The sequence below is a fragment of the Hetaerina americana genome, unplaced genomic scaffold, assembly GCF_022747635.1.
Source record: "Hetaerina americana unplaced genomic scaffold, ioHetAmer1.1.p SCAF_7, whole genome shotgun sequence".
NCBI lineage: Eukaryota > Metazoa > Arthropoda > Insecta > Odonata > Calopterygidae > Hetaerina > Hetaerina americana.
Window position 1 is genome coordinate 37,905,101 of NW_027287316.1, and position 25,628 is coordinate 37,930,728.

Below are 25,628 nucleotides of genomic sequence, written 5' to 3' on the forward strand. Positions count from 1 at the left end.
CAGCCGCATTTGGTTAAGAAGAAAGTGTTGTTTCATCAAGACAATGCGCCAGCTCACAAATCCGTTATTGCAATGGCCAAAATTCATGGATTTAAGTTTGAATTGCTACCTCATGCACCCTATTTGCCAGATTTAGCCCCCTCAAATTATTTTCAGTTCACAAACTTGAAAAAATGGCTCGGTGGTCAAAGATTTTCCAACCATGAAGAAGTGATGTCAGCAGTTAATGACTATTTTGAGGAGCAAGATGGTTCTTATCATAAAAAGGGTATTGAACATCAATGGGAAAAGTGTATAGAGCTGAAAGGAGATTTTGGTGAAAAATAAATGCATTTTTTCCAAAATATTTGTGTGTTCTTTGTTGGGTCGGGTACTTATGGGATAAACCACATAAAAGTGAAGTTAGTACATCCAGGTTGAGGTCTGTTCCCTTTGCTTTATCACTTATAGTTTCCTGCAAAGGGTCTTGGTATGCAGAAAAACACACAGCATATGATGAGCACAGAATTTTCAGAGCCATCTACCAGATTTTAAGTGGGGCTCCGAGATGATCAAACACTGCTCAATGGGGAATCACACCACTGTAATGCTGATAACTCAGGCAAAGCAATCATCTGCTCCAGTAAATTTTTTGCACTCAAGGTCTCCTGACAGCAAATATGTTTCCGTAAAACCTCCCTTTGAAAGCACATAACAATCCATCTTTATTGTTCAGAACACATTATTATATCACATATATCTTCATCTTTAACTGCATACTAGGAAGTTTCATCATGGCGAATTTGGCAATAATACTGTGAGAAAACATTTATAAGAAACCTACATTCCTTTATTTAAAAAATACTCAAAGCAATCAATAATATTGACAGCAAATTGTGCAATAAAGGATGAAAATAGTAAAAAAGTTAAATTTGACTGAACGAATCTATTTACTACTACTTTTAACTAGTCAACAAGCTAGTGTTCCACAGATAGTGGTGCCTTTCAAAACTAGTCAAACAGCAAAACATTATACCTTCAACAATATTAAATTCATAGGTACTCTGAATTATAAGCAGTGATCTATTCCAAGAAAAACTGAACTCTTACTTACTTCTATGATATGTTATCTATATTTCAGTTGGAGACAAAAAAAAACAATTTAATTTTACAAAATAATGGGAAAAATTTTAAATGCATTATATAAAAGCAGGATAAACTCCCAGAATACATCATTTTTGCTGCTGAACATAAATGGCAATGTCACAAATTTGCTTCCACTGATTCTGTATTATTTCTGTTAAAAAATAATTGCGTATAAAACACGATACAAAAATGTCTTTCTCCATTTCATTCATAAATTAGGATGTAAATGGCCACGGTGGTAACACAACATGTCTAAAAACTAGGAAACTGTAAAATATATACAACATCATGAAGATACACAATGAATCTTTGACTTAATGCTTAAAACACACAGTATCTAATAGCTTCACTAAAAACCTGCTGGAAAACGAATGAAGCTTAAAAAATATCACATTGTCCTTTGATTAATTGCACATTCTGACAGACAGTCAAGTCCAAAATATACTTCAGACATGATGAACAGAAATCACTACCAATCAAACTCCTCTCACACTTAACACCACAATTTACAGCAATATCTTGACAGTCAGTGTAAGCACTTAAATTGATTTGCATCACATGTGCAAGTGCTAGCTTCTGTGAAAAGTCAATGCATTAACATTCCTTTCAAGGAATGTAGCTGCTCAACTCAAGTAAGCATCGTAAAACAATAATCAAAACAAGATGACATCCACCTAGCCAATTAGTAAGTAAAAACTTCACAACATACCAGCTACAGTTTTTATCTTCAAATGCCCTCCAACGTCACCAATCCAATTTATTGCTCAGAATTAAGGAATCTGAACCTGAGCCAACTATTATAAAGTAGAATTCATTGTTTGAGTTTTGAGCTTTCATATCGTCATTCATTCTCGTTGTTTTAAAGTTAGCCACACTTCATCTTCAGGCCGTGATATCATACCAAGGCAAGGTGTTGCTTCTTGGCCTTCTGCCAGTCCAAGATGGAAACGCAAGATCACATTTGACACCACTACAGCACCCTCAACATATGAAAACCTGGAAAATTTAGAGATATAATCAGTAGGAGGACATTGTAAAACTAAGTGCGCTAAAACAGTATTTCACAAGAAATAATCCACAACACTATGATTTTAACTTTAACCATTACAGAGTAAGAGGCTACTGTCATGATTATTCACGCATGAAAGGCTACTATGCAAAATTTTTCAAAATTCTACTAGAGATAGATTAAATAAATACACACTAAGCATCAAATGAATCACAATTTCAATGATTACTAAACAGTGAATATTTTGAAGAAAACCACAAACTATATAAAACATGAGTGTTTTGGCAACAAAACAATCTCAGGGTTCTTACAATTTATGGCAGCAGGTAACTTAATTTGTCCAGTCATTATTTAAATTTGTTGATGGATATTTGAGTACTTAAAAATAAACATGACTCAATTAAAATGATAATGAGTACATATACTTATTTAATTTTTTTCACAACAGTCAAAAAATTTAACTTTCTATGTTTCTAGCTTCTACAGTTGCTAATAAAGTTTTATGGTTTAGAAAATTATAACTATTAAAACCGGCTTGTTTTACAACATTTATTTGATACCAAACATAATGATATGTTTACTTAGACCATTGAGGAATATTATCACTCATTTACAAACACCATTCTTCATGCAAAAAGAATCAAAAAATATTTTCTAAGAGTCCATGAACTGAAAGATGAGAAAAATCGGCAAATTTTTAGGACATACAACTAAAATTACTCCAAAATTAACAGCAATGTTAAAGTTTCAATGGAGCAAAATAAATGTAGTCATATGCAGTCATTATCAATCAAAAGCTCATGAAACATCATAATTACTTACGTCTCTCCAGGGCACTTTCTTTTCCCTGCAAAACCAAATGGGCAGAAAGAGAGTGGCGGTCTGCTTTTAACTGACTCCTCTTTGAATCGGCTTGGATCAAATCTGAGGTGATAAAATATCTTGTGATGTAACAATCAATATTCAAAATAAAAAGAAAAATAAAAAATTAACAAAGTTGGTATTTAGTATCAACTATAAACCACTAGGTTGATTAAAGCCTCATTTAATGACATTGCCATCAGAAAAGAATCCCACATATGATTATTTTCAGTTTGAAATTTCACAGGATGACTGTGTACCTCACAAGTCTGTGGATTACAAAAATACTTAAAATGCACTTTGAATATCTAATTGCTGGCTGAACCAATGACATTACATCAAATTCAAACTAAAAAGGACATGTGTGCTATGAATGATTTCAGTTGAATACAATAGGATGAAATAGAAGTAGGTGAAAAAGTTCTAAAAGTTCCATTATATTTTACATAATTAATGGATACATTATTTTCTCATTAAATACTGACCATTTCATTAACCTTCTACACATACATACATATTTTACGACTGTTTTTTAATATATGCAGTGGTCTACAAACTCTCCAGCAAAATTTTAGGATGATCTCCTATTAACCCTCTGAGTGCAGCGGGGATTTCAGGGGTACTAGTGAGAAGTGCGAAGGGTAATTTAAGAAAATGTATCACCTTAGAAAAAAAAACGTTATGAAGTTATTTGTTTAGATATCCATATGCAGTTTTTTTATTTTAAAATATAATATTGTAGTTAATAATGATGTAATACATTTACATCATCTGAAAAATAAATGTAATTGCTACAGTATCATAAATTTGAAGAATATTTTTTTAGCAATTATATTTCCATTTTTAGACACAAAACTAATATTTTTTTAAAAACATTTTTCAATTAAACTACGATATTTAAATATAATAAAGAATCAAAAAGACATGCAGAAAATATTATAAATAAATAAAGAAAAACCAGTGAATTGCAAATTTTTTTGTCAGCCTCTGCATAGTTCGATTTTGTTGAAAAGGCTGACCTCACTGAGTCAAATTGGGACTTTTCCCCTTTCCTTGAGACTGCGGCAATGTGCTTACAATCTAAAGGCAGAAAAAAATCAAGTTCTAACTCACAGAGAACTGCTGACAATGTAATCCATTACACAGGGCGCAATTGATTAGATAGGATGGACAGCAAGAGAAACCAAAATGATTACAAAGCAGTGCTCTCATTTCCATCGTATCAACAAAGTCTGAATAAGCAGCTACATATCAACACCACCACACCATAACACATTCAAGGGATTAAAGATGAACACAGATTAGTAGCCTTTCAGTGGCTTTTCATAGTGGAAAGGCCACTCAGAAAAAAAAACGAGCAAAAAATTAGGCTGAGCTTCCCGACATGTACAAAACTGAACGAAAAATTATAGTAAGAATTATACTTTTTGAAAAGCATTTAAAATTGCTAAAAAAAATTTAAAAATTAGTTACGTAATTTTATGGAATTCAACCTATCGATAGCACAAAAACCATAAATAATTTTAGAAAAAACCATAAGTTACAGCGATTTAAACAATAGCCTACGCAAGAGCCAATATATCGGCCCGCCGCACTTTTCGCCAGGGATACGAAAGCCGATATATCGGCCCGCCGCACTAAGAGGTTTAATCATTCATTATTTTTCAAATTCAACGTAGAGTGCTGAAATTTAATACAAAACTTTTAATCCAGAAACTTAATCACCAAATTTTTGTGGGATAGGGTTGTGGTAGTCTAGTGGTCAGAGCATGGGGTCAACGAATAAAGGGCCCAGATTTAATTCTTGGAGATACCTCTGGGCACCTTCAGCTTCACCCAAGCTGTGTGATTTTTCAGGTACCAGATAGTTCAAAAACAAACCAAAGGCAGCAGAGGGAAAGGAACTTAGTCCCCATACCCCGATGTACGAATTTCATACAACATGTAAGGCTCAGCATGAGGGGATCTCTACTCTTATCTAAGAAACCAACCATCAATTTGATTACCACGGTGATTATTTCCGGAATTAATTTGAGCTAACTTGAGAAAATTCTGATGAATTAAAAATTTTGGAAACTACAGCCTTCCATAATTAGGTAGCTTTGATGGGGGAAGGAAGCATTCAACCCATACTAAATGCAATTGTTTACAAAATAATGCTAAAAAATTCAGAGGTTTCTTTCACTTCCCTGCGCTTCCTGGGCCATGGCCTGGATAATCCAGAAACCCCAATCAGTAAATGAGTGACATTCCAATGATGTAACCCCATCATATGAATGCAGCCAGGGGGAATATCATGAAAGATTTACGTTACCTCTCTGGATTTGGCCACAATGTGTTCTCCCCCTGAAGAATCACACCTAATGCATGCACCACAGGTGTTCCACTAGGAACAATATGACCACCTATGGTTGTCTCAATCTGCTGCACTCGAGCTGCAAATGGTGCCACTGCTCCACAGCGCAAAGCTTCATCAAGAACTTGGCGTGTGTACCTTCGAATCAGAATGCATATTATACTTGATAAAAACAAGAAAAGAATGTAAAATTAATTATAAGATTATCAAACTTGTAATGCATTTCTCATCAAGTTTAGATCTATTATTACAAGATTCTGAATCAGCTTCATCTAATATGTACATCTCAACAATAGCACAAAAGATCTCCTTGAAAAACCTTTGTTATTACAATGCTATTTTCCAGTGTACTCGATGTTGGTTTGATAATCAACCACATTGGATTGGCAGGAGAGAGAGAAATGTACAAATTCAAAACAGAATAAGCAAACAAGGAATGCCTTGGAGCACTCAGCAGAAAACTTCCCTTAATGTGAAATATTTAATCAAACATGTCAGATGTTTATACATGTATATGATATGTATATCCTATGTATTGGATATTGTTTTAGTTAAAATATTTATTTTTGCATGATAAAATGCTAGGGCTCTCATACATAAAATTCTATGGCCTAATTTTTATGCCAATGTCAATATTTGTGTTCAAGTATTTCTTACAATAGTTCACATTTATTATTTTTATGGAGCATATTGCTTAAGTCTGATCTAACCTTAGAGATCTCAGATGATCCTCTGTAAATTCATTGCTTGTACCAAAAACCAATTTCAGCTCTTGATAAAGTTCTTCTTGAACTTCTGGGTATAATGCCAGGTAATACAACACCCAAGTAAGAACTGAAAATAAACCATTATTTTACTATTCAGAGAGGCCAAATGAAAAGTAAAACTATTCTCAAGAATTACAGAGTATATTTTGAATTTAAAATTGAATAGGAAAGCAAAAGATATAACATAGGAAGCAGGGAAGACAATAACTTTTTATAAATGCTAATAACTTTATTAAGTAAAATAAATCAACAATATATTACCTATAAACATAACCATTATGATAACAAAACCTTGCAAAGCAGTAAAATGTATACTCACAGTTTCCTGTAGTGTGAAAACCCCCAATGAAGTAAGCAATGGCATCAGAAACCATGGCTTCTTCTGAAATCCCACTGGAAATGATTGACTTAACTAAAGGCGTGTTTTTATCCCCACTTCCTTCCCCTCTCGCTTTAGCATCAGCAAGAACTTTCCTGATTGCATCCTTCATAGCCTGAATTGACTGCTGAAATCTCTTCTCCCTAGGGTCATTCTTTTGGGTAACAGGCTCCATCAACTCCCTGGATAAGAGTTCAGCCATGCACTACCATTGATAAATGAAAAAAAAAGAGATTCATAACTAATATGAAAAAGAAAAAGGCAACAGGAGTGGTCATTATGACTCCTGATCATTAATTTGTACAGTGAAAAGGTAATGCATGAGCTAAAGGAAAGGATAAAGAAGTGTGCACACATGAGCTCAGTACTCTCTGGAGAATTGCTGGAGTGAAATTTTTAGATCTCTAAATAGGTTAAGAAGTCGAACACTGATATTTCAACTGTTGGAACCACCATCATCTTAATGGCAAAGTCTAAACACAATGGTTGTGCAAACCATCAAAGCTTCAGTGTTTAACTTTAACTGGTGGGAGATTTCAGAAACTTTGAGTGGGGCTCAAATACATTACAAAAGGATACACATGCTGCAATTTCTAGATGATGAATCTATATTTTCAAATGAGGAAGAAAACTTGCTAAGGAAGCCATTTAACGAGGATGAGAGGAAAATGCAAATCCTCAAAACAAAGCATGAAAAAGAAAATACAATCCTCAGTTTATCGAGGAAGATAATTTTCACACTTGAGCTAGGGTAAGGATATGAACAAATAACAGAATCATAGTATATTCAGAGATGGAAGAACTGTGAGGGAAATTGTAATTGGAATAGCCAAAGGTGTTGAAGACTATCAGAGGAAACAATCACAAGCAGCAAATAACTCATGACCATACATCAGGTAAGGCCAGAAAACCGGCAGAAAAAAGCAGCAGAAGAGAATGAAAAATTGGACATGATGGGAATATAGCGCAACAGAAAATGATGAAATTAGATGGTATGCAAAATGATAAACAAGTCCTTCAAATAGTGAGTTAAGGGAGAAATGCATAAAAGATGAGGATGAAGAGAAGATAAAAACTAAATGGATTAATTCTGAATGACAGAAGTTAACCATAGATCAAAGAAGGGAAGAACTACAAAGAAAGGCCAAGGAGGAACTAGAAGAAGGCAACACATATTTTATACATTTTGGCATACAAGAAGGCAATATATTTCATTAGAAGATACAAAAATGAGAAACTAAAGGAATGAAGAGAGTGGAATGAGATGGGACAGTTGGAGCACCAAGCTACAAACCAATCCTAGAATTAGCTTTGTACAAGTATGATCATTATGAATTATTAGAAGAACAAGGTTATATTCATAAATTTTCAATTTTTTTATTTACTAGGAATATAGTACCCATCAATGAAAATTCTCTTCAATTCTATTTTTTAATGTCATGAAAGCTGTTGAGACTACATTGTTGTTGTGTGGATAGATAGATATGCATATTACTAATTAGCATTGATTTTTTTCATGGTGGCAGGTTCTTTAAAAATAGAAAATAAAATTACAAGGCCACCAGTTTTTTAATTATATGCCTTGTGTTGTTATTTGCTTTAAGTCAATTGGAATATAAAGAATAAATGGTTAAAAGACTCATTTTCTCTCATTTTGTTATATTCAAACTAAAACAATGTTTTTTTTGCATTGTACCCTCAGCTTCACCCATGCTGTGTGAACTTTCAGATACCAAATCTTTCTGGGAAACCACAGGGAAAGGAATTGCCCCCCCCCTTCCCCTTTACCCTAATGAGTGAATTTCACATGCCATTGCATTTTGTTGAAGTTGCCAATAAAAGTACCAAACAGAAACACCACCGCAGCATTTCCAATATTAAATTCTCATCTTATATTGCATTTTCATCATAAAAAGAGTATACAAATATTTGACTGAAAAGGTGCAATATGTTACAGGGCACTATGCAGCCCAATACTACTCACCACATCATACTCTTGAACAAGCTGAAGTATTGAATTATCATCGGTTAAAAAGTGGCTTCCAAAAGTTGTGGTTAAAAGTGCTTTAGCTGCAAAGGCAACCATGTACTGATGAAGAGGTAACAGCTGTCCTGAGGGCATCCGTGCCCAGCGTTCACACAACTCACGTGCCAACTGCAACAACAACAAAATAAAGAACCATTAGTGCAAAAAGAACCATTGCCTACATGCACATTATTTTTTTTTAATTTACCTGCATTTTCAAAAGATTTCCAAACACCTTAACTTATTCATAGGAACTACAGGAAGCAAACCTGCACTAACCCAATACTTGACACATTTAAAAATTCTTCAGTTTTGAAATATATATCATGTCTTCACATAAACCTGGCATACTCACAGTCATTACAGCACCCTGCTCTAAGCATCAAGGGGACAATAAAGAAATTCAGGAAAGGAATAGTAAAACAAACATGTGATTTAAAGTAAACTCAACTGATTCAGGAAATAAATGCACTATTTTCTAGATATCATCTATACATGCTAATTAGTTACCATAAAACACATCGGAATAATCATGCTATTAAAATTATGATATTAAGTAAAATTTGGGACAACTACCTGGAAATTTTACCTGAAGATAAAGATACAGCAAGAATTGAAAAGAATACATGGGACAATATACAATGAAAGGGATCTCAATGCAAATACATGGACGAAGGATTTTGTACTAACTGTACTACTGCAGTGGCTACTATTTTTTCTGCAGTGGTGAAATGCTTAGTTTTTAACCATATAGCTGTTAGTGTAGTTGCTACAAAAATTTCTGAAGCTTGAAGCCATACTAAACAGCTACTTTTCCTAATATTTCCCAGCCAACCACAGTGGTGATTGACACCTGCATGAATCACAGAGTGGAAGAGTGAACTTAGTCCATTAAGAGTAGAAGCCCATGATCCCATCCCTTATGCTGAAATTAATTTCCACACTTGTGATTGATTATGTGCCTACCTTTAATATCACTGATAAGACGCTACCTGGTTTGTAATAGCAGTTGATATTTATCATTCACTCAAATAATAGACAGCTCAATTGCAAACCTGGCATTGTAATTGCTCTCCATCAAGGGTCTTGGCAAAAGGGTAGAATAAAAAGCAGAAAAGTTGCTTGACAAATACCAATTTGGATTAAAGAAAAATACAGGCACAAAAGAAGCGACAGAGTGAAAAAACTTAATGTGCTTTGTTTTTCCAACATCATGGCTGTAGCAGCGAGGAGGAGCCTTAAAGAACTTGCCAACTTGTCAGAGACTGGTAAAAGACAGGTGCATAATTAGGAAAATGTGAAAAAGAGACACTAACTTCACCTGAAGATATGAACAAATAAATACATTAAGATTTTGGTCTGTAGTAAAAAACCAAAGGGCAACAAAGCTAAACAAGAGAAACAAAAGCTAGAGGAAAGGGAAGAGTTCTATTAATAGGGAAATAGCATTAACAACAATGGGCAGAAGGAAATACATAATTATTAGAACAGGAAAGACAGAAAAGTTTCAAAGAAGAGCAGCCCAGTAACAGCAGTAATCCAAGCTTGGACTTAATAAAAGACTTCTCTTGAAGTATACAAGTCAACAGCTATATGTAACTGAATAACTATGGCAAAAATACGGCTAATCTACAATAAAATCAGGAATGTGGATCAATACAAATACTTTTTGCAACTGATTTAATTCATAATAAAGAATACTTATCAAACAAATGCATGCTGGTCAACCAAGTATTGGCAAAACTGGACCTTGGCTCATTATTGGATGGAATTGGATGAATTGAATTGAATGAATCATGGATTGAATCTTATCTAAGTGAACAGCATCAGTATGCTCAGCTCTCAAGAAATGGCTCCAAATTTGTTTCTCCAGGTAGAGAAGTAACACTGGGTGTTCCCCAGGGTTCTGTACTTGGTCCTATTTTATTTTTAATCTATATCAATGATCTCCTCCAACAAGCTTAAGTTCATTAAGGGGATAGGCCCAATACTGTATGCTGATGATACAAATATCATTGTGACAGCCTCCTTAGTAGACAATTTGACAGAAAGAGCAGCTGAAGTAGCTCAGATTTTCAATGAATGGTGTCTTCATTACTTTCTAAAACCCAATATAAATAAGTCCAGCCTGATTTATTTTACCAATAAAAAGAAAGTTTCCCCTGCAATCTCAATAGATGTAGAAGGTGTGAGCATTCCCCAAAATTCCAGTACCCAATTCCTGGGAGTAATCCTGCATAGAAACATGTCTTGGGAGGAACACTTTTCAAATTACATACAAAGTTAAGCTCCTTATGCTTCCTCATTAGAAACATTAGATATTCTGTAAATTTAGAGGTCCTTCTATCCATTTACTATGGTGAATTTTATTCTCATGTTACTTTCAGTATCCTCTTCTGGGGTTCCTCTCCCCATGTGGGCATAATCTTCAAAATCCAAAAGAGGATTATACATATTATGAGCAATGCTCCTTGCGATGCACCATGTAAACCTCTCTTCAAAAGACTTGGTTTATTACCAGTACCTTGAATATATATATTTAATGTCATCTTATATGCAAAGGGTAATATTTCCCAGTACAAGTCCAACCACAATTACCATATTCACTATACAAGGACCTGCAATGACCTGCACCAACCATTTGTCAGGACAAACAATACTGCTCATGGGCCCAAAGCAATGGGCTTAAGGTTATTCAATAAACTTCCCCATGAAATCAAATATGAAACAAAAGTACCTGTTTTCAAGAAAAAGCTGTTTAACCTTTTAAAAAATAATATGTTCTATTCTGTAAATGAATACCTGGAATTGTCGCTATGCGTCAATTTTGGCTTAACCAATTAATATGTAATTGTACTAGTGTATTGGTATGTATATTCATATATTGTATCTCTTCTAAAATTGTGAAATTTACATCTGACGTGTCCTATATTTGTGTATGTATGAATATGCAACAAATCTCCGGACAAATAAATGTATTATTATTATCTGTTATCAGTTATTACTTTTTCATCAGTATTTACCATCAACCATTACCTCAAGAAATATCTTTAGAACTGGGCACATGGTCATAATATGTCACACTCTTATCATGGTCCCATGGAAAGGGTAAGAGAGACATTTCAAGGTAGCTGCGGAAGCAGTTATTTGGACACTGATTAATACGGTCATTTGCACCACTATGACAAGTGAGGAATTTCGAAGAGGTAGGATTTTTTTCAGGCAATGATGGAAGGGCATAGAGAGAAAACCAACAATGGTATTAGCCTACTTTTGATGAAGATACTAAGGGATCTACTTAAAATTCCATTTGATGGATGCGATTTTCAACTCGTGTTCTCTACATATCGTGAAAAATTTTGACACCAATGGGATTCAAACAAACAGGTTCTCAAGGTGCGAAACCAGTACACTAGCTACCAAATCAATCCCATCTATAGAATGGTAAGAGCCATAGATGAGTTTGGAAAGCAGGTAAGGAACTGATTAAGTCTTGTGGAATTGTGGATGATCAGGCTTTACTTTGCCAGAGAGGTAAAGAGAATGTCATCATTTCTGAGTGCATTATAGAATCAGTCAAAGAGGTATGGGATGAGAATCAATCATAAGAACATGAAATATCTCTTATAGCAGGTCTCAATAATCAATTACAGTAAGGAGAAGAACAAAGATAATAAAATCAACACAAAGGGAAACAAAATAAAAATATACTAGTCTTGATGGGAACAGATAGTGGAGAGTAGGGAAAAATTTAAAGAAAGCAAGAAGGGTACATGCAGAAATTATTGAGAGGAAATGTTACATGAGAAGTAGGTGAATTTTGGTTAAGCAAAGCAAAGGTAAGATGTGATTAGGTGCTTTGGATGGCATGAGGGAGGGTATAAAATGGGGAGATAAAAAAATTGGTTATTATAATTTGGGGTATTAAGATATCTAGTTTATCATTAGGGAGGGCTTAGTAGTGTAGAATAGCTTATGACTTGAATGAAGTGAATTCTATGAAGTCCAACAACAACCTACCTACCAGTACAAAAATAATTACCCACAACTCATAGAATAGTATACTTTCAATCTGAGGTTTGATTAACTTTATAAAAGACCCATATTAAATGGGAAACAAACCCCAAGCATTTTACTTGCTGGAAATATTTGCTGACCACCACAATATGCAGATTTCCAAAATAATCTGGTGAATTCAAAGGAACTAAATGTCCATTGTCCAGCTGTACATCATTACCACCTGATAAATTTTGAGGCTGCCCATATACCAATACTTTGTCATGAAATTTTGCTGGATTAGTCACGCCAAATTAACCGAGAGACAGTGGCATGGAGAGAGGATACAGATAGTGAATTGCCCAAAAGAATTTGTCCAACCATAGACACAATACCCATGACTAACAGTAATTACTTCTGCCCTTTGGAATGTGTGAGCATCAGGAGACAACCGTAACTGTAACAATATTGACTGTAATCGAAAATTTTTTGTGCGTTTTTAATGGAGGTAAAAGGTGAAAAATGAGCCACACCGTCAAATAAGATAGAAAAATGAGGGAAAAATACCATAAGGGGAGATTATTATTATTGCTTCTTATTATTATATATTATTAGGTTTTCTACCAGTTAAGGTAGGTTTTTGGATGGACACAGCTACTAAATAAATATTTTGTGACTCCTCTTATTTGCCCAGAAATCATAATAAATAAATACCTGGTGGGTGGTGTATGTACATGATATAAGGCATGTTAAAAAGGAGTAAAGGTACAGGCTCAATTAAAATACAAAAAAAATGGAGCTCACAGTTACATAATATTTGGCACAAACCCTTGAACATCGACTGTAACATGCACATGAAATATCAATTTAGAAAAATTATTGATCATTAATATGACCTATGACCATTGCAATAAATTAAGAGAATGAACTTATTGGTCAGGAATATTGATGAGATATCCGTTAACCAAGTAGAACATATTTGTAGATATCTTTTTAATTTATGCCTGAATGCAGTAGTTCCCTTAGTATTATTTTGGATGGCTATTAGTCTGTAGTTGTTTAAATCATTAATACAACCATGGTTTTTATATATGGGCACTAATTTTTATTCTTTTAAAATGGATAGGAAAATAAATCCCTTGCACCAAAGATTCATGAGTTAAAAATAAAAGGGTGCTTTTATGGCTTCAAAACAATGATGAACAACTTTGCGAGGAATTTCATCAGGGCCAGTACTGGATTTGTTTTTGAGCGTGGAGACCATAGTTTTTAGATTGGTTTCAAAAAAGGGCTTGGGAAACATTGGCAACGGTGCATTTGCAAAAAGCACATCAGCTTGAGACATAGTTGGGCAAGGAGCTGACATGTAGTGTTTGTTAAATTTATTCGCTAAAGATGAGTAGCTTACGGCTGTGTTACTTTCAGGGTTACAAAGTTTTGGGAGAGTGAGGTGTGGGTTTTTCTAACCCATACAATCATTAATTATTTCCCATGCAGTTTTGGACTTATTATTGTAATTAAGTAACTTATTATCATTATAAGTTCTTTCAATGGTAGAAATCCTCTTATGGTAGTGCTTTTGAAATGCCTTACAGAGTAATCTTTATTCATGATTGTTACAACTTTTACTGGAAATAGCATGTTTTTTAAGGATAGTTGAGTAGTAACGGATCTAATCAGTTAGCCATGGCTTGCATATTGTTCTATGAAATATTTTCTGATGTGTTATTGGAAAATGCAATTTAAAATTGTGTGAAAATTGAATGAAAGTAATTGAAACCTTCGTCTACTAACTTGGAGTCATAGAAATTGCACCAGTTTTGGGACTGTAGAAGGAGCAGAAGATCTGCATGTTTCCATGATTAAAAGACCACCTAAGGTAATTTTTATCATTTACACTCTCCATTGGTAGTTTTATATCAATACTTATTTTCACCATACTATGGTCTGATATACCTAGGTCATAAACAGTTGTCACACTTTTTTTGGTTGAGTTTAGTCATAGCATAATCAATTAGGGTGGTGGATGTGGGGGTGACTTCAGTAAGATTATTCTTAAAACATTCCATGCCATAAGTTTTGAAAAAATTCAGTAATTCAGATCTGCGAGTGGAGTCAACTAAGAGATTACAGTTGAGCATGTCGTTCAACTCGAGTATCCGGTTGTTTGCATATAAGGAACAAAAGAGTTGGTGCAGTGTTTTAATAAATGCATAGAATCCCCAGTTGGTGATCGATAGATGGAGATGAGCACAGGCCACCCCACTGGAGTTTCATGGAAACACACTGCACATTCAAGACTTTTTTCTTTCTTTTTTCAACTATACAACAACCACAAAATTGGAGGAATGACATTCTTTAGTCCAAATGCCCCACCATTGTGACTGCCTACTCAATTCCACATATTCTGATATAAATGAATTAAATGTCTATCATGAAAGCATTTATTCACAAGGTCGAGGTTTAAAAAAGTATGAACCTCCATATTTCTTACAAATAATTTTCTTCCATAAAATATTCTTCGAATTGGCGTTTAAGCCAGAATGAATTGTATTTTAACTTACTGAAACTGGTTACCAGAAGATGTAATGAAATTGACAGGAAAGTACGGAATGAATCGGGACCACAAAATTATAATATCTTAGGCAGCTGAATTTTGAGGAACCCATTGAGTATAATTAGAGCATGAACATGTTTACCTTAGAAAAAACGACAGCATAAGACATACACAACTGCTCAGAAAATGCTTGAGTGTAGTGGTTTCTCCTCTTTCGTCCTTCTGCACCATTGGAAAATAAAATGCAGTCTTCTCCAAGCAAGGGCTTGAAATGTTCCAGTAATATTGCTGAAATCAGGAAACAATAATTACTGTGAAATTCTAGTTCCAGAAGGAATTTTATCAAATTTTGGAACATAACATTGAGATCTTAACCGGTAGATTACTTAATAATAATATTGACGTCAGTGAACAACCACATGATTCAAACAATTTAAAAAATTAACACAGAAATAATCAATTTCATCAATCTATTTCTGATCAAACTTGTTTCCACTGAATGGACTATTACTAGCAGAGATTAGTAAGTATATTGGAAAGGAAGCAAACGTCGCATTGTTTCACCAATTATATCATATTATTTATAAGAAAAAATCAAAATATTTCACAATACTAGGGGCACATCTCAATACCTGGTCTATCAAATGCATGTGACTGGTCTGCAAACCCTTCTGGAGATGCAACGCTGACAACAAGTTGAGGGCCGTGCCAAAAAGATGCGATAGGACCGTATTCATCATGTAGTTCAGCTAGGTAATTATGGATCCCTCCAGCTAACTGAATATCAGGTAAATTTCCATCCCTGAAATTAAATAACTCCATTAAGGCTGTATACATTAAGGTATATTACAATAACAGCAATAAATATATTAGATTCGCATCTTACTTGGGATCTGACGGGTCTGGACCCGGAATAGTTGTCGGCTTTTTGCGAGAGGCCTAATGTAAAAATTCAACTACGGTTATTAACATTTCTTATACAGGAATATAGCCAATTCTACATTACCATCAAACTGACAATTATTGAACTTACGGGGTACAAATACAGCACAGCTACCAGAAGAAATGCAACGAATGTGACCGCAAATATCACAAAAGCCAGCATATTTATTTAATAATGGTCCAATGAGTAACCCACGTACTCATTTGAATAAGACACAGCACAAACTTCAAGGCCTCGAACAAGTAAACCAGGGAAGAGCTATCTACTGTTTCACATATCTCGTACGCAGCGGCGATAAAGAAAATTGTGTTATAGCACGTTTAATGGTCACCGTTAGCTGGTGATCCAATTATACACAAAAAGAGTCCTGGTAGTACAATTCCAATTTAAGTACCCTACGTTCCATATACAACGATAAATTAAAGACGATCACTCGCGAGGCTATTATCGTTACTCCACTGTTCTCTAGAACCGTAGAATTTGAACTGGCTTAATAACGAATCATTCAAACTAAATCCTTTTTATTTAGATATTAATGTCGCAAATTAGTATGACAATGGCAGCGAGTTACAATATAAAGAAATAATTGTTATATTTTAAGTTTATTCGCCATCCATGACATGAATTCTAAACAACCGATTGGTTTATTTCCTTAACAAAGCTCTGGCTTATTTCTTTTATAAACGATATAAGTAAATATTTATATCTTTTCATGTATTCACATCGGCAAAAACATTAATTTTTTCAACTTATATAGAGGGTGAGAAAAACAGTTTTTGAGGCAGTGTCTGATGCAAGAAGAGCTGGAAACTGAGTGTGGCACGAAAATATCTAATATATCGATGGGCAATAAATTACATACTACTCAGTTTCCTTTTGGTTAATTTCTTTTTTCAGACAAAAATTTTCCTCAAAGATTTAAGATATTAAAAATTTAACCTATGAATCAAATACGCCAACTTATAATATAATTTTAAAGAATCAATGGCAGCGGGTATGAACATGGTAGTTGTGAAAGATATGCTAATGTCGGAACTTCGGTAGGAAAATAAATACTTGTCGAGAGTGAAATACCAGTAGCATTCTTTTTTGAAGCAGTAACAAATATTGTGCTTGATGGAGTACTTTTATGTTCACATTATTCATTTACTACATCGGTCGTGCTCATGCTAGCAAAACTGAGAAGTCTAATTTTCCCTAATGCTAATTAATAATTACATATGTTGATCCTCTTAAGAATACAATACTAGTTTAGTGCTAAATAATAACGCATGGGAAATCACTAGCATTTTAAGATAATTTCCAACGCCTGAAATAGGCTTCCTAAGATTCAAACTATTTATTATTCGTACTTAAAAGTCAATCTTCGTTTGAAAAGATAGTTGATTAAGAACTATACGTAAAACATCATTTTTCAAATAACCTTGGATGAAAATGAGAGTAGGAATTTAAATGCGGTTTTAGCTTGTATATTAAAAAAGAACAGATTTTTAAGTTGTCCTATTAATCACAATTTTTGCATGCACAAATGTGACCACTTTGTACACAATTCATTTTGAATAGCACAACAACCGCCAAACTGGTAGAATTAAATGAAACGCTACGATGAATGCTATCAAAGCGAAAATAAAATTATAGAGCATAAGAGCATATATAAGATCATTTCCAGTTTAAACTTTTTCTGTCCTAATATTTATCAAAAGAATCGTAAATCTCTAATGTCCAAGCTGACAGCACGTATATAATCAAACTTTATTAGTATTACATTCTGAATCGACTCCACAAAATTTACAAAGATAAATACATCCTCTTTAATAAGTGTCGACTGAAAAATGTTGTCAAGAGAGTGAATGATTTTCGCGAAAAAAAACAAAGATTTAAAACCAGCGTCCTCTAGTATCAGCGCAGTAATATTCGTAATTACAGCAAAATTGAAGCGAGGAACGGTTTATGGTCGTTAATGGAACTGGATAGAATTGCTGCGTCTAAAATAAGGACAAAAAGCAACACTTGCAAAAACAATGTATTGATTTGATGCGATCGAACCCCTCAGATTATAGTTAGTAAGGATTAAAGGATTGCAGACTTGTTGCGCCCATTTTCTAAGCGTCTTGCATGAAATTATTTGTCCTACAATTGCATCTTCATCTTTGCGACCGAATTGGCACAACACATATTTTGATTATTAAATATATCCTAAAATTTCCACTTCCTCCGGCAAAAGTATCAGTAGTTAGAACATCCAAAAATAAATTGGCAACCTTAACTTACGTTATTTAAAAAAAATGAATAAACATACATAGAGGTAACAATGCAGGTACTATAGCAGATTTTATTCAAATAAAGAAATTCAAAAATAAATTTTCACTGTGAAACATTTACCTTACTAGTAATGCAAATTTGCACAAAATCAACACATTTTGACATGGTTTTGATTATTTTATCGAAATGAATCAGAGTTTTAACCAATACATCACAGCGTATTCTCTAAAAAATACATTTTCAACAGACAGAAGGGCCCCGGAAGAGCCAGGGGAAGATATAGCCCCCTTCTAGAGGTATTTACACAGATTATCCCACACATGTGAGAGCCCCGCCTCCTTCAACGAAATTTCTTCATTGATTTTAAGTTGTAAAGAAAAAATCGGGATTTTTCCCTACTCAGTTACGATCGCACACAAGTCCTACCCATGATAAGCTGAAATCCGCCTCCTCTGGGTTATCCAGAGAGTGCAAAACCCATCAGGCTGATCACCCCCCTCCCCCTGCGGTGAAATTCTGGATACGCTGGTACGTAATGTGGGCAGAGACGCGCTCCAGCGTTCCGCGAAAGGCGTCAAATAATTTCCCAGCGCGTGGATAGGTACAAATTGATGGAGCGGCGTATAATCACACGGGTGAGTCTCATATTGACGTGCCGGCGTTAATCCATCTCCTCAATTCCCTCGGTGTCGTCCTCATCCTCCCTTCCCACTTCCTCCTCCCTCTCCTCCTCCTCCTGCATTTCCCTGTCCTCCTTATCCTCCTCCTCTTTCGTCTTCCTCCTCTCCTCCCGCAGCCTCCTCTCCTCCAGGCTCTCCTCGTAGACGACTTGTTCGGTCACGTGGCCGCCCTCGTCTCGCCCCCCGGCCTTGCAACCATTTTGCTCCACGTCGCTCACGTACTCCAGGTCGACGCCGTAGGTAGGGAGTTTGTCCCTCAGGAAAGCCAAGGGCCCCGCGCTGAGGTCCCTCTGTCGGCTTAGGATGAAAGCAGAGAGGAATCTCCGGACCCTGACCTGCCCACGCCAGCCACCGTATCCTGCAAACATCCATCGATTATCACATTAATTATGATAAGTGCACTGCTGGATCAATGCGTGGAGTATGGGACGTATATTAACCATAGAGAGAAAGAGTCGAATTAATGAGATTCAAAAGAAGTAGGGAGGCCAAGTTGTATGGTCGTATCCGTAGGGGCATTAGGAAAGGAAATGCGTTGGCACAAGAAGCATCTAAGGGAAGGGAAGGTTTAAAGGTCAACAAAGATCCGCTATGTGTATCCAAATCGTCTCGAGAAGAAAGAAATGCTGGAGAATCTAGGATAAGAGTTCCTCCCGTAACTACGATAACAAGCCTGAAAGGCTTTTAAAAACGTTAAATGGCATTTTATTTGCAGCGCAGACCCCAGACTATATCGGAAAATTAAGGCAACTGAGTAAAAGCATATGAATAGGTTCCCGCAATTATGTAAGTATCCTGATAATCGTTTCTTCCTCACAAAGTTATATCTTAAAACAACAGCGTTAGACGCCAAAATATTTTTATGCATACGTCTTTCGATGTCTGGCTCATCCATTTCTTTTACGAACATATCACAAAACAAAATAAAAACTCTCCACCTAACCTCAATGGTGATTCCACTAGATCTTTCTTTCAAGTAAACATTAGGATATGTTATAAATATAAATTCATCTGAACCAAGTTTGATTGGTATCGTTTATCATAACAAATTCTTGAGAAAACAAATTTAAAAAATACATCACATCTTCACTATAAGGACGAAAAATGGAGAAACCAGACATTTTTACATGGTTAAAACCTTATTTCGAGAGATAACACTACTGGACCCGACAGAAGAATTTAATAGATAGCAAAATTTACTCATTTTGGATTTTTATACCATGCAATTACTCTAAACTTTGTTACTTTCGTAAAATACTTTTCGTTTAACCAATTACTTTTAAGATTAGAGATTTCACCATTAGCGTTAGGGATTAGGGGTTTCAAATTATTCTCTCTTCATTAAACGTTTTAACCCATAAAATCCCCTACTAAATTGACCACCAATCGAAAATGTCGTTTCGGCATATTGATTCCATTATTTTGGAGACATCCCCCCTGATTCTTCCGCGAAGTTAATCATACTCGTACCTGTGTGAGCACCTTTCCAGGACGGGGGTAATACTGATAGTAAGTGGGATGCTGAAGGCTGTGAGAGAAAGGAAGAATGTTAGGTAAGCTGAGCAGAGGAAGAAAGAGAATAGACTTTTGATGCATCATGAAGGGAGGCAGAAGTTACGAAGAAATGAATAAGGGAATAAGAATGCAATTCAAGAGGAAGTTTTCGAGATAAGTAGAAGAAAGTAGTTATTATGGAGTCCTAAAAACATACCTTTTAATAATGGAATGCGTTGATTGCTAACCTGTGCCAACCACGTTGTGCAAGGGGGAATGATGCATCCTGATTATTTCTTCTTCGCCCACATTCCGCTTTGGGTTCCTGGCGCAGTGTAGCAGGAGTGCCCACGAAGAGGGGTCCGCGTCAAGAACGTAAGTATCGTAGATGCCATCATCTGCCGAGAGCCAAAAATCGATTTAATACAAATTAATTATCTTCTTCTGGTCATCTTCCAAAGAAATCATGATTTAGAAACTGTTTAAAATTATACAAATGAAATATGAAAACTAGAGTGGAGACAGACGATGAGTAAACCCAAACCTGCGGGCTTCTTCTATTTCCTCGCCCTCCTCCATGTAGCACAAGAAGGGTATAATGGAATAATTGACACGTGACGTTGATTTATGTTATTCAAACCATGACCATCTTTGGGAGTGAACTGCTCTCGAATTCGGCCTTCAATTCCAGGCCTCATAGAATAGTATGGAAAATGAATGTTACGCCATGTTCTGGATATCCGTGAAGTCGATCTTTTTACAGTTTCCCTCAGTCCCAAAATAAAAAAAATTCATTTCAGCTAACAGCCACAACATCTGAGGCATTACTAGAGAAACTACTGCACGAGCGAGAGGAATAAGAGGAAACGACTACACGTTTCAAAAGCAGAGTTGAATCAGTTCCCCTCAACCAACTCTCCAATAGGTCCGATTGTTTTTCTTTTAGTTCAAAAAATTAGTGTGCAATAGTGTATTGCAAAATTGCAAGTTTTTATTTGCAGTGACATTCATATCGCTTTATTGATGCTTGATAGATGGTCATGGCGGTGCAAGAGATTTATTTAAGGTGAATATAAATAAAAATTGATATGAATTAAACTTATCTGTAAGTTTCGGAAAATTTATATTAATATATACTGTAATAGCGATTTATATCCCTCAGTATATGATTTATATAGAGCAATGAGTTACTGAATACGAAGTGCAAATAATAATTTCCACAATATTGGAATCCTTACGGTTCATAAAAAAACTTGAGAGTAGCTTCAACTTTGAAGATTGGTATCATTTCGCAATAGAGTAACAATGAATGTGACAAAAAAGAGAGGTTGGATTAGAGTCATCAACTCATCCATGATTATATTCGGTTCCATACACTTCATACCTGGAAGTAAGCTGGGATGAAACCATTTTAATCGACGAAGGATTTTTATCGACCACAGACCTCGGTTTCAACGTTCACCGTCATGTTCAAGATGTTCTACAAACCGTACACCGAAAATATTGGATTTAGCAGGAATTTATGATAAAATCCACCAAAAATAACGGCATTAACGTAGGTTCTGATAGGCGAGATTTGAGTGTGCCTCACGATACATCTTACGTGCTTGAAATCGTATATCTAGATGAGCTAATTTCTTCCCGAGTACTGCTTCAGGTTTCCCAGATAACTCTGCGGCCCGGAGGCAACACATCTTAACATCCTCTGAATAGACCCCTTTCATTTCAACGAACACCCATTTTATACAGAGGGTGTTGGTTAAGGCGAGAATGCTGAGCATCAAAAATTTCAAACACCTGAGTCTTCCCGGACAACCGATTGCTCCATTTACTCATACGCTCTGTTCTGATTATCTCTCCACTCACAGGGATCTTCGGCGTGGACCCAGTGAGCCGGGTTTCCTTGTTCCGGAATGTCCCACGTGAGGTTACCAAGGAGGGTCTCCCGCTTGGGGTCGTCGGCGAACACGTACGAGAAGATCATTTGAAGTTTCGGTGGGGTCGAGCCGGACAGGGAGAGGTTGGCTCTCATACACCGGTACGGGGCTGATCCCTCTTCGCCGCTGGAGTAGAACTGTACGACATGCCACCCGCCCAGGATCTGCGGTGAGGAAAATATTCGGGTCTCAAAAAATATCGACGAAAATGTCAGTCTGACATTGCACAGACCAAACAATAACAACGGGCCATTCACTAGACTCATCTCTGGCACACGTCGGGAAGAAAATGGTAAACAGAGGGTACAAATTTTGAAAGGCCGTATCCCATAAAGTAATACTCTGCTTTAGCAGCAGTTCACCGGCTTAGAGTAGGATTTTAATTCCTACACACTGCTGTACTCCTAAGGCTTGACTAACACGACAGAAAATACCCTTAAACCTCCTACAACTGAGTACAATACCTCTTCCTTTGGCTTTGCATACTTTCTTGCTCCCTTAATTCCATTCAAAATGCCTATTCTTTTCCTCCCTCTTCCTTATTTTCCCAGTATTCTCCCCTCTATTACCGTCTTAAGCATATCATTGCCTCTCAGTATCTAATGAGTCAATTTTTTCACCTTCTTTGAATTTGCCCCAGCAGCTGTCTCTCCACTACCATCCCAGAACCATCCATTTTTTGCCTTCACGTCCATTTTATTTGTTCCATTCATCTCCAACCCGTCATTGAAAAGCTTTCAATCTATTCTTATCCTTTTGTCTCAACAACGAAGTTACCGAATCATATTAAACAACGGTCCATATAAAAGTTTTCACTAGTTTACTAGCCATCACCTTCCACCTCTTTGTAAACCTCATTAAGTCTAAGCTGATATTACCGATCCAAACGCAAAATCCCGTTTGGAACTTTTTCGAACATTTTACATTACGCGACAAGGGCATGGGGATTTTTCTTTCAGCATTGTTAAGAAATTCATTGGCCAACTTTAAGGGAACACAGAGTCAGCATGACGGTAAATAATGGGGTATATGGATCTAAAAATCTTAGATTGGACTATTTTCATATATGAACTTCAAGAATGTTATGGCCTTTTATCCTTCAAAAATATTTTAAAGTCGTGTGGCATCGAAAACTAATCGCACTAATTTATAGATGGCAACACACTGAAGAAGATAATTTTGTGAACGGTGGGCATCAAATATTCAACATTAGTTTCAGGCATCTCAGTAATATTTATTTTAAATTTTTCTAGAGCCAAAATATCTTCAAAGAGGGGCACATCCCATCCCTCCTAGGATCCGCTCCCACGTGGTATCATATTTAATTTTTAAAGTTGATGTTGACGCCTTCTGCAGTGAAAATATTCGACTTGTTATTTTTATCCAATTTGTGTGTGCATACATATTAATAAAGATATATATTATTTATATATATATATATATATATACACACTCACACAGCAAATGTTATTAAATAAAGGAATAAAAGAATAATTCATGAAGAAATCATAATAATACTTTCTAAATTTCAGATCATAATGAACTCCATCACTTCCATCCTATACACGATCTGATGAGGTCTTTATGATCCACCGGAAGAACGAAAAGTACTTTCAAAATCTTGCTAGTTTGCTAAGCAAAATATTTGTTTTCACTTCCAGATAGAGTTTAAAAAAACTTGAATGGGTTATCAAGTTTATAATATTATTTTAATCCCAGGTCGATGCTAATGAGCATTGGGGAAAACAATCTAGATGTTAACGTTTGTTAAGAGAGTTTTTTGGTGGTAAAAAATTCCACCGTCAGGGTATTTGAGTTTCAAGCTTCGCCAAACATCGTATCTTCCAAAACTGATCAAAATCCTTTTAGAGGAAATAAAAATTAAGCAGAGGAATAAATCAAATCAATGTTATCCGAGTGTCGAAAGTCTACGGCGAAGATCACGGTATGGGATATTGACTCTTTTCAACATTTCGTGCCTGCTTAGAGAAATCGCAATTCGCAAAGCATTATTCGCGTTCCAAGAGATGTGCCAACACATTCATCACCCTCTTCAATAATCTAAAACTCCCTGTCCGAATAACGATTTACGCCGACAAAAAATCTTTAATATAAGTATATCTAAAATAACTTTCAGTTCGTCATCAATACGAACTTTAGGAGGAAAATACTCGATTTACTACTATTTTGTCACCCTTATGCTAATAGCACGACTACCTAGTCGGTCACCAGCGTGAGATGTGGCATTGATGTCGTGCCGGTCTTTACCTGGACTCGAGGACCCACTGTACCAAACCTCCGGGGTTAAAATTTCCGATCGATCTCTTACGCAGACTTCGCGGAGACCACGGTCAGTTGAACACGGTGAGAGACGAGAATTTAATATTGCTCTAGACGGGTGAAAATCCAAGAGAGACTGCAAAGTTCAACATCGTGAACATTATTAGAAGGAATAATTTACATTTCCAGGGAATTTTTATCATTTGGTACAAAGTGTTTCGTCGTGGTCATGGCATCATCACGTACAGGGCTCATCACGGTGAAACGCCTGGTACCAAAGAGTAAAATTTTGTGGAAGAGTAGTGCGCTACTTCTGTGCTTATAGATATTTACAACTTCCAAGAAGTGAAGCCTGAAAAACTTGACTCACCATCGTCGATTTCATCATAAATAATTAAAGGAAAGAGCGCAAAGGAGCCCATTAATGTTTCCACACTTACCGATTGCAACTGGAAGTGCCGGAGTGGTCTGGCGGGTGGGCATCCCCCTGCGGGTTCCCCCAAAGCGGCCAGCAGAAGCAGTCCGAGGGCGAAGGACACCGGGACGCGGGAGTCAGCCATCTTCGGCTCCGCTCGAAGTGACTTTAATCGCTCCCGTTCCGCCGTCACGGAATGACATCCGCCGGACATTTGGAAGCGAGATAAAAGTTTTCGAGAGCGCGCAAACGGATTCCGTTCGTCCCCCCTCTTCCCTCCTCATAGAGCCGCCCCCGCCCTCCGTTGTTCAAGCAGAGTGACGACAAGAGGCCGCGGGGTTTACGCACGAGCCGACGTCGCTACCATTTCCTGCTACCCTCAGGTTCTCCCCGACATCGACGCCAATGACGAGCGGAGGGAGATGAGCGAAAAAGACAACCGACAGACCAAGGAGACAGCATGATTCCATAAGCGGTCGTTTCCAAGACACGTTATTTCCTTCTTCGTGAAGACAAGAGCTAAGCTCCGCGATAATTTTCA

At 36.2% G+C, this 25,628-nt stretch overlaps 2 protein-coding genes across 2 annotated transcripts; both read right to left on the reverse strand.

The window, feature by feature from the left end:
• Window positions 1–584: 584 nt before the first annotated feature.
• Window positions 585–16,438, reverse strand: LOC139696328 (cytochrome P450 20A1-like). Its single transcript, XM_071595046.1, has 10 exons — window positions 16,110–16,438; window positions 15,963–16,015; window positions 15,709–15,878; window positions 15,219–15,364; window positions 8,482–8,652; window positions 6,438–6,702; window positions 6,062–6,185; window positions 5,310–5,489; window positions 2,957–3,058; window positions 585–2,121 (listed from the first exon to the last, which is right to left on the reverse strand). The coding sequence occupies exons 1-10, from the start codon at window positions 16,179–16,181 to the stop codon at window positions 1,971–1,973; spliced, it is 1,434 nt and encodes a 477-aa protein (XP_071451147.1). The 5' UTR covers window positions 16,182–16,438; the 3' UTR covers window positions 585–1,970.
• A 1,956-nt stretch (window positions 16,439–18,394) lies between these two features.
• LOC139696565 (uncharacterized) lies at window positions 18,395–25,222 on the reverse strand. Its single transcript, XM_071595369.1, has 4 exons — window positions 25,113–25,222; window positions 22,322–22,556; window positions 20,704–20,853; window positions 18,395–19,319 (listed from the first exon to the last, which is right to left on the reverse strand). The coding sequence occupies exons 2-4, from the start codon at window positions 22,485–22,487 to the stop codon at window positions 18,943–18,945; spliced, it is 693 nt and encodes a 230-aa protein (XP_071451470.1). The 5' UTR covers window positions 22,488–22,556; window positions 25,113–25,222; the 3' UTR covers window positions 18,395–18,942.
• Window positions 25,223–25,628: the final 406 nt, after the last annotated feature.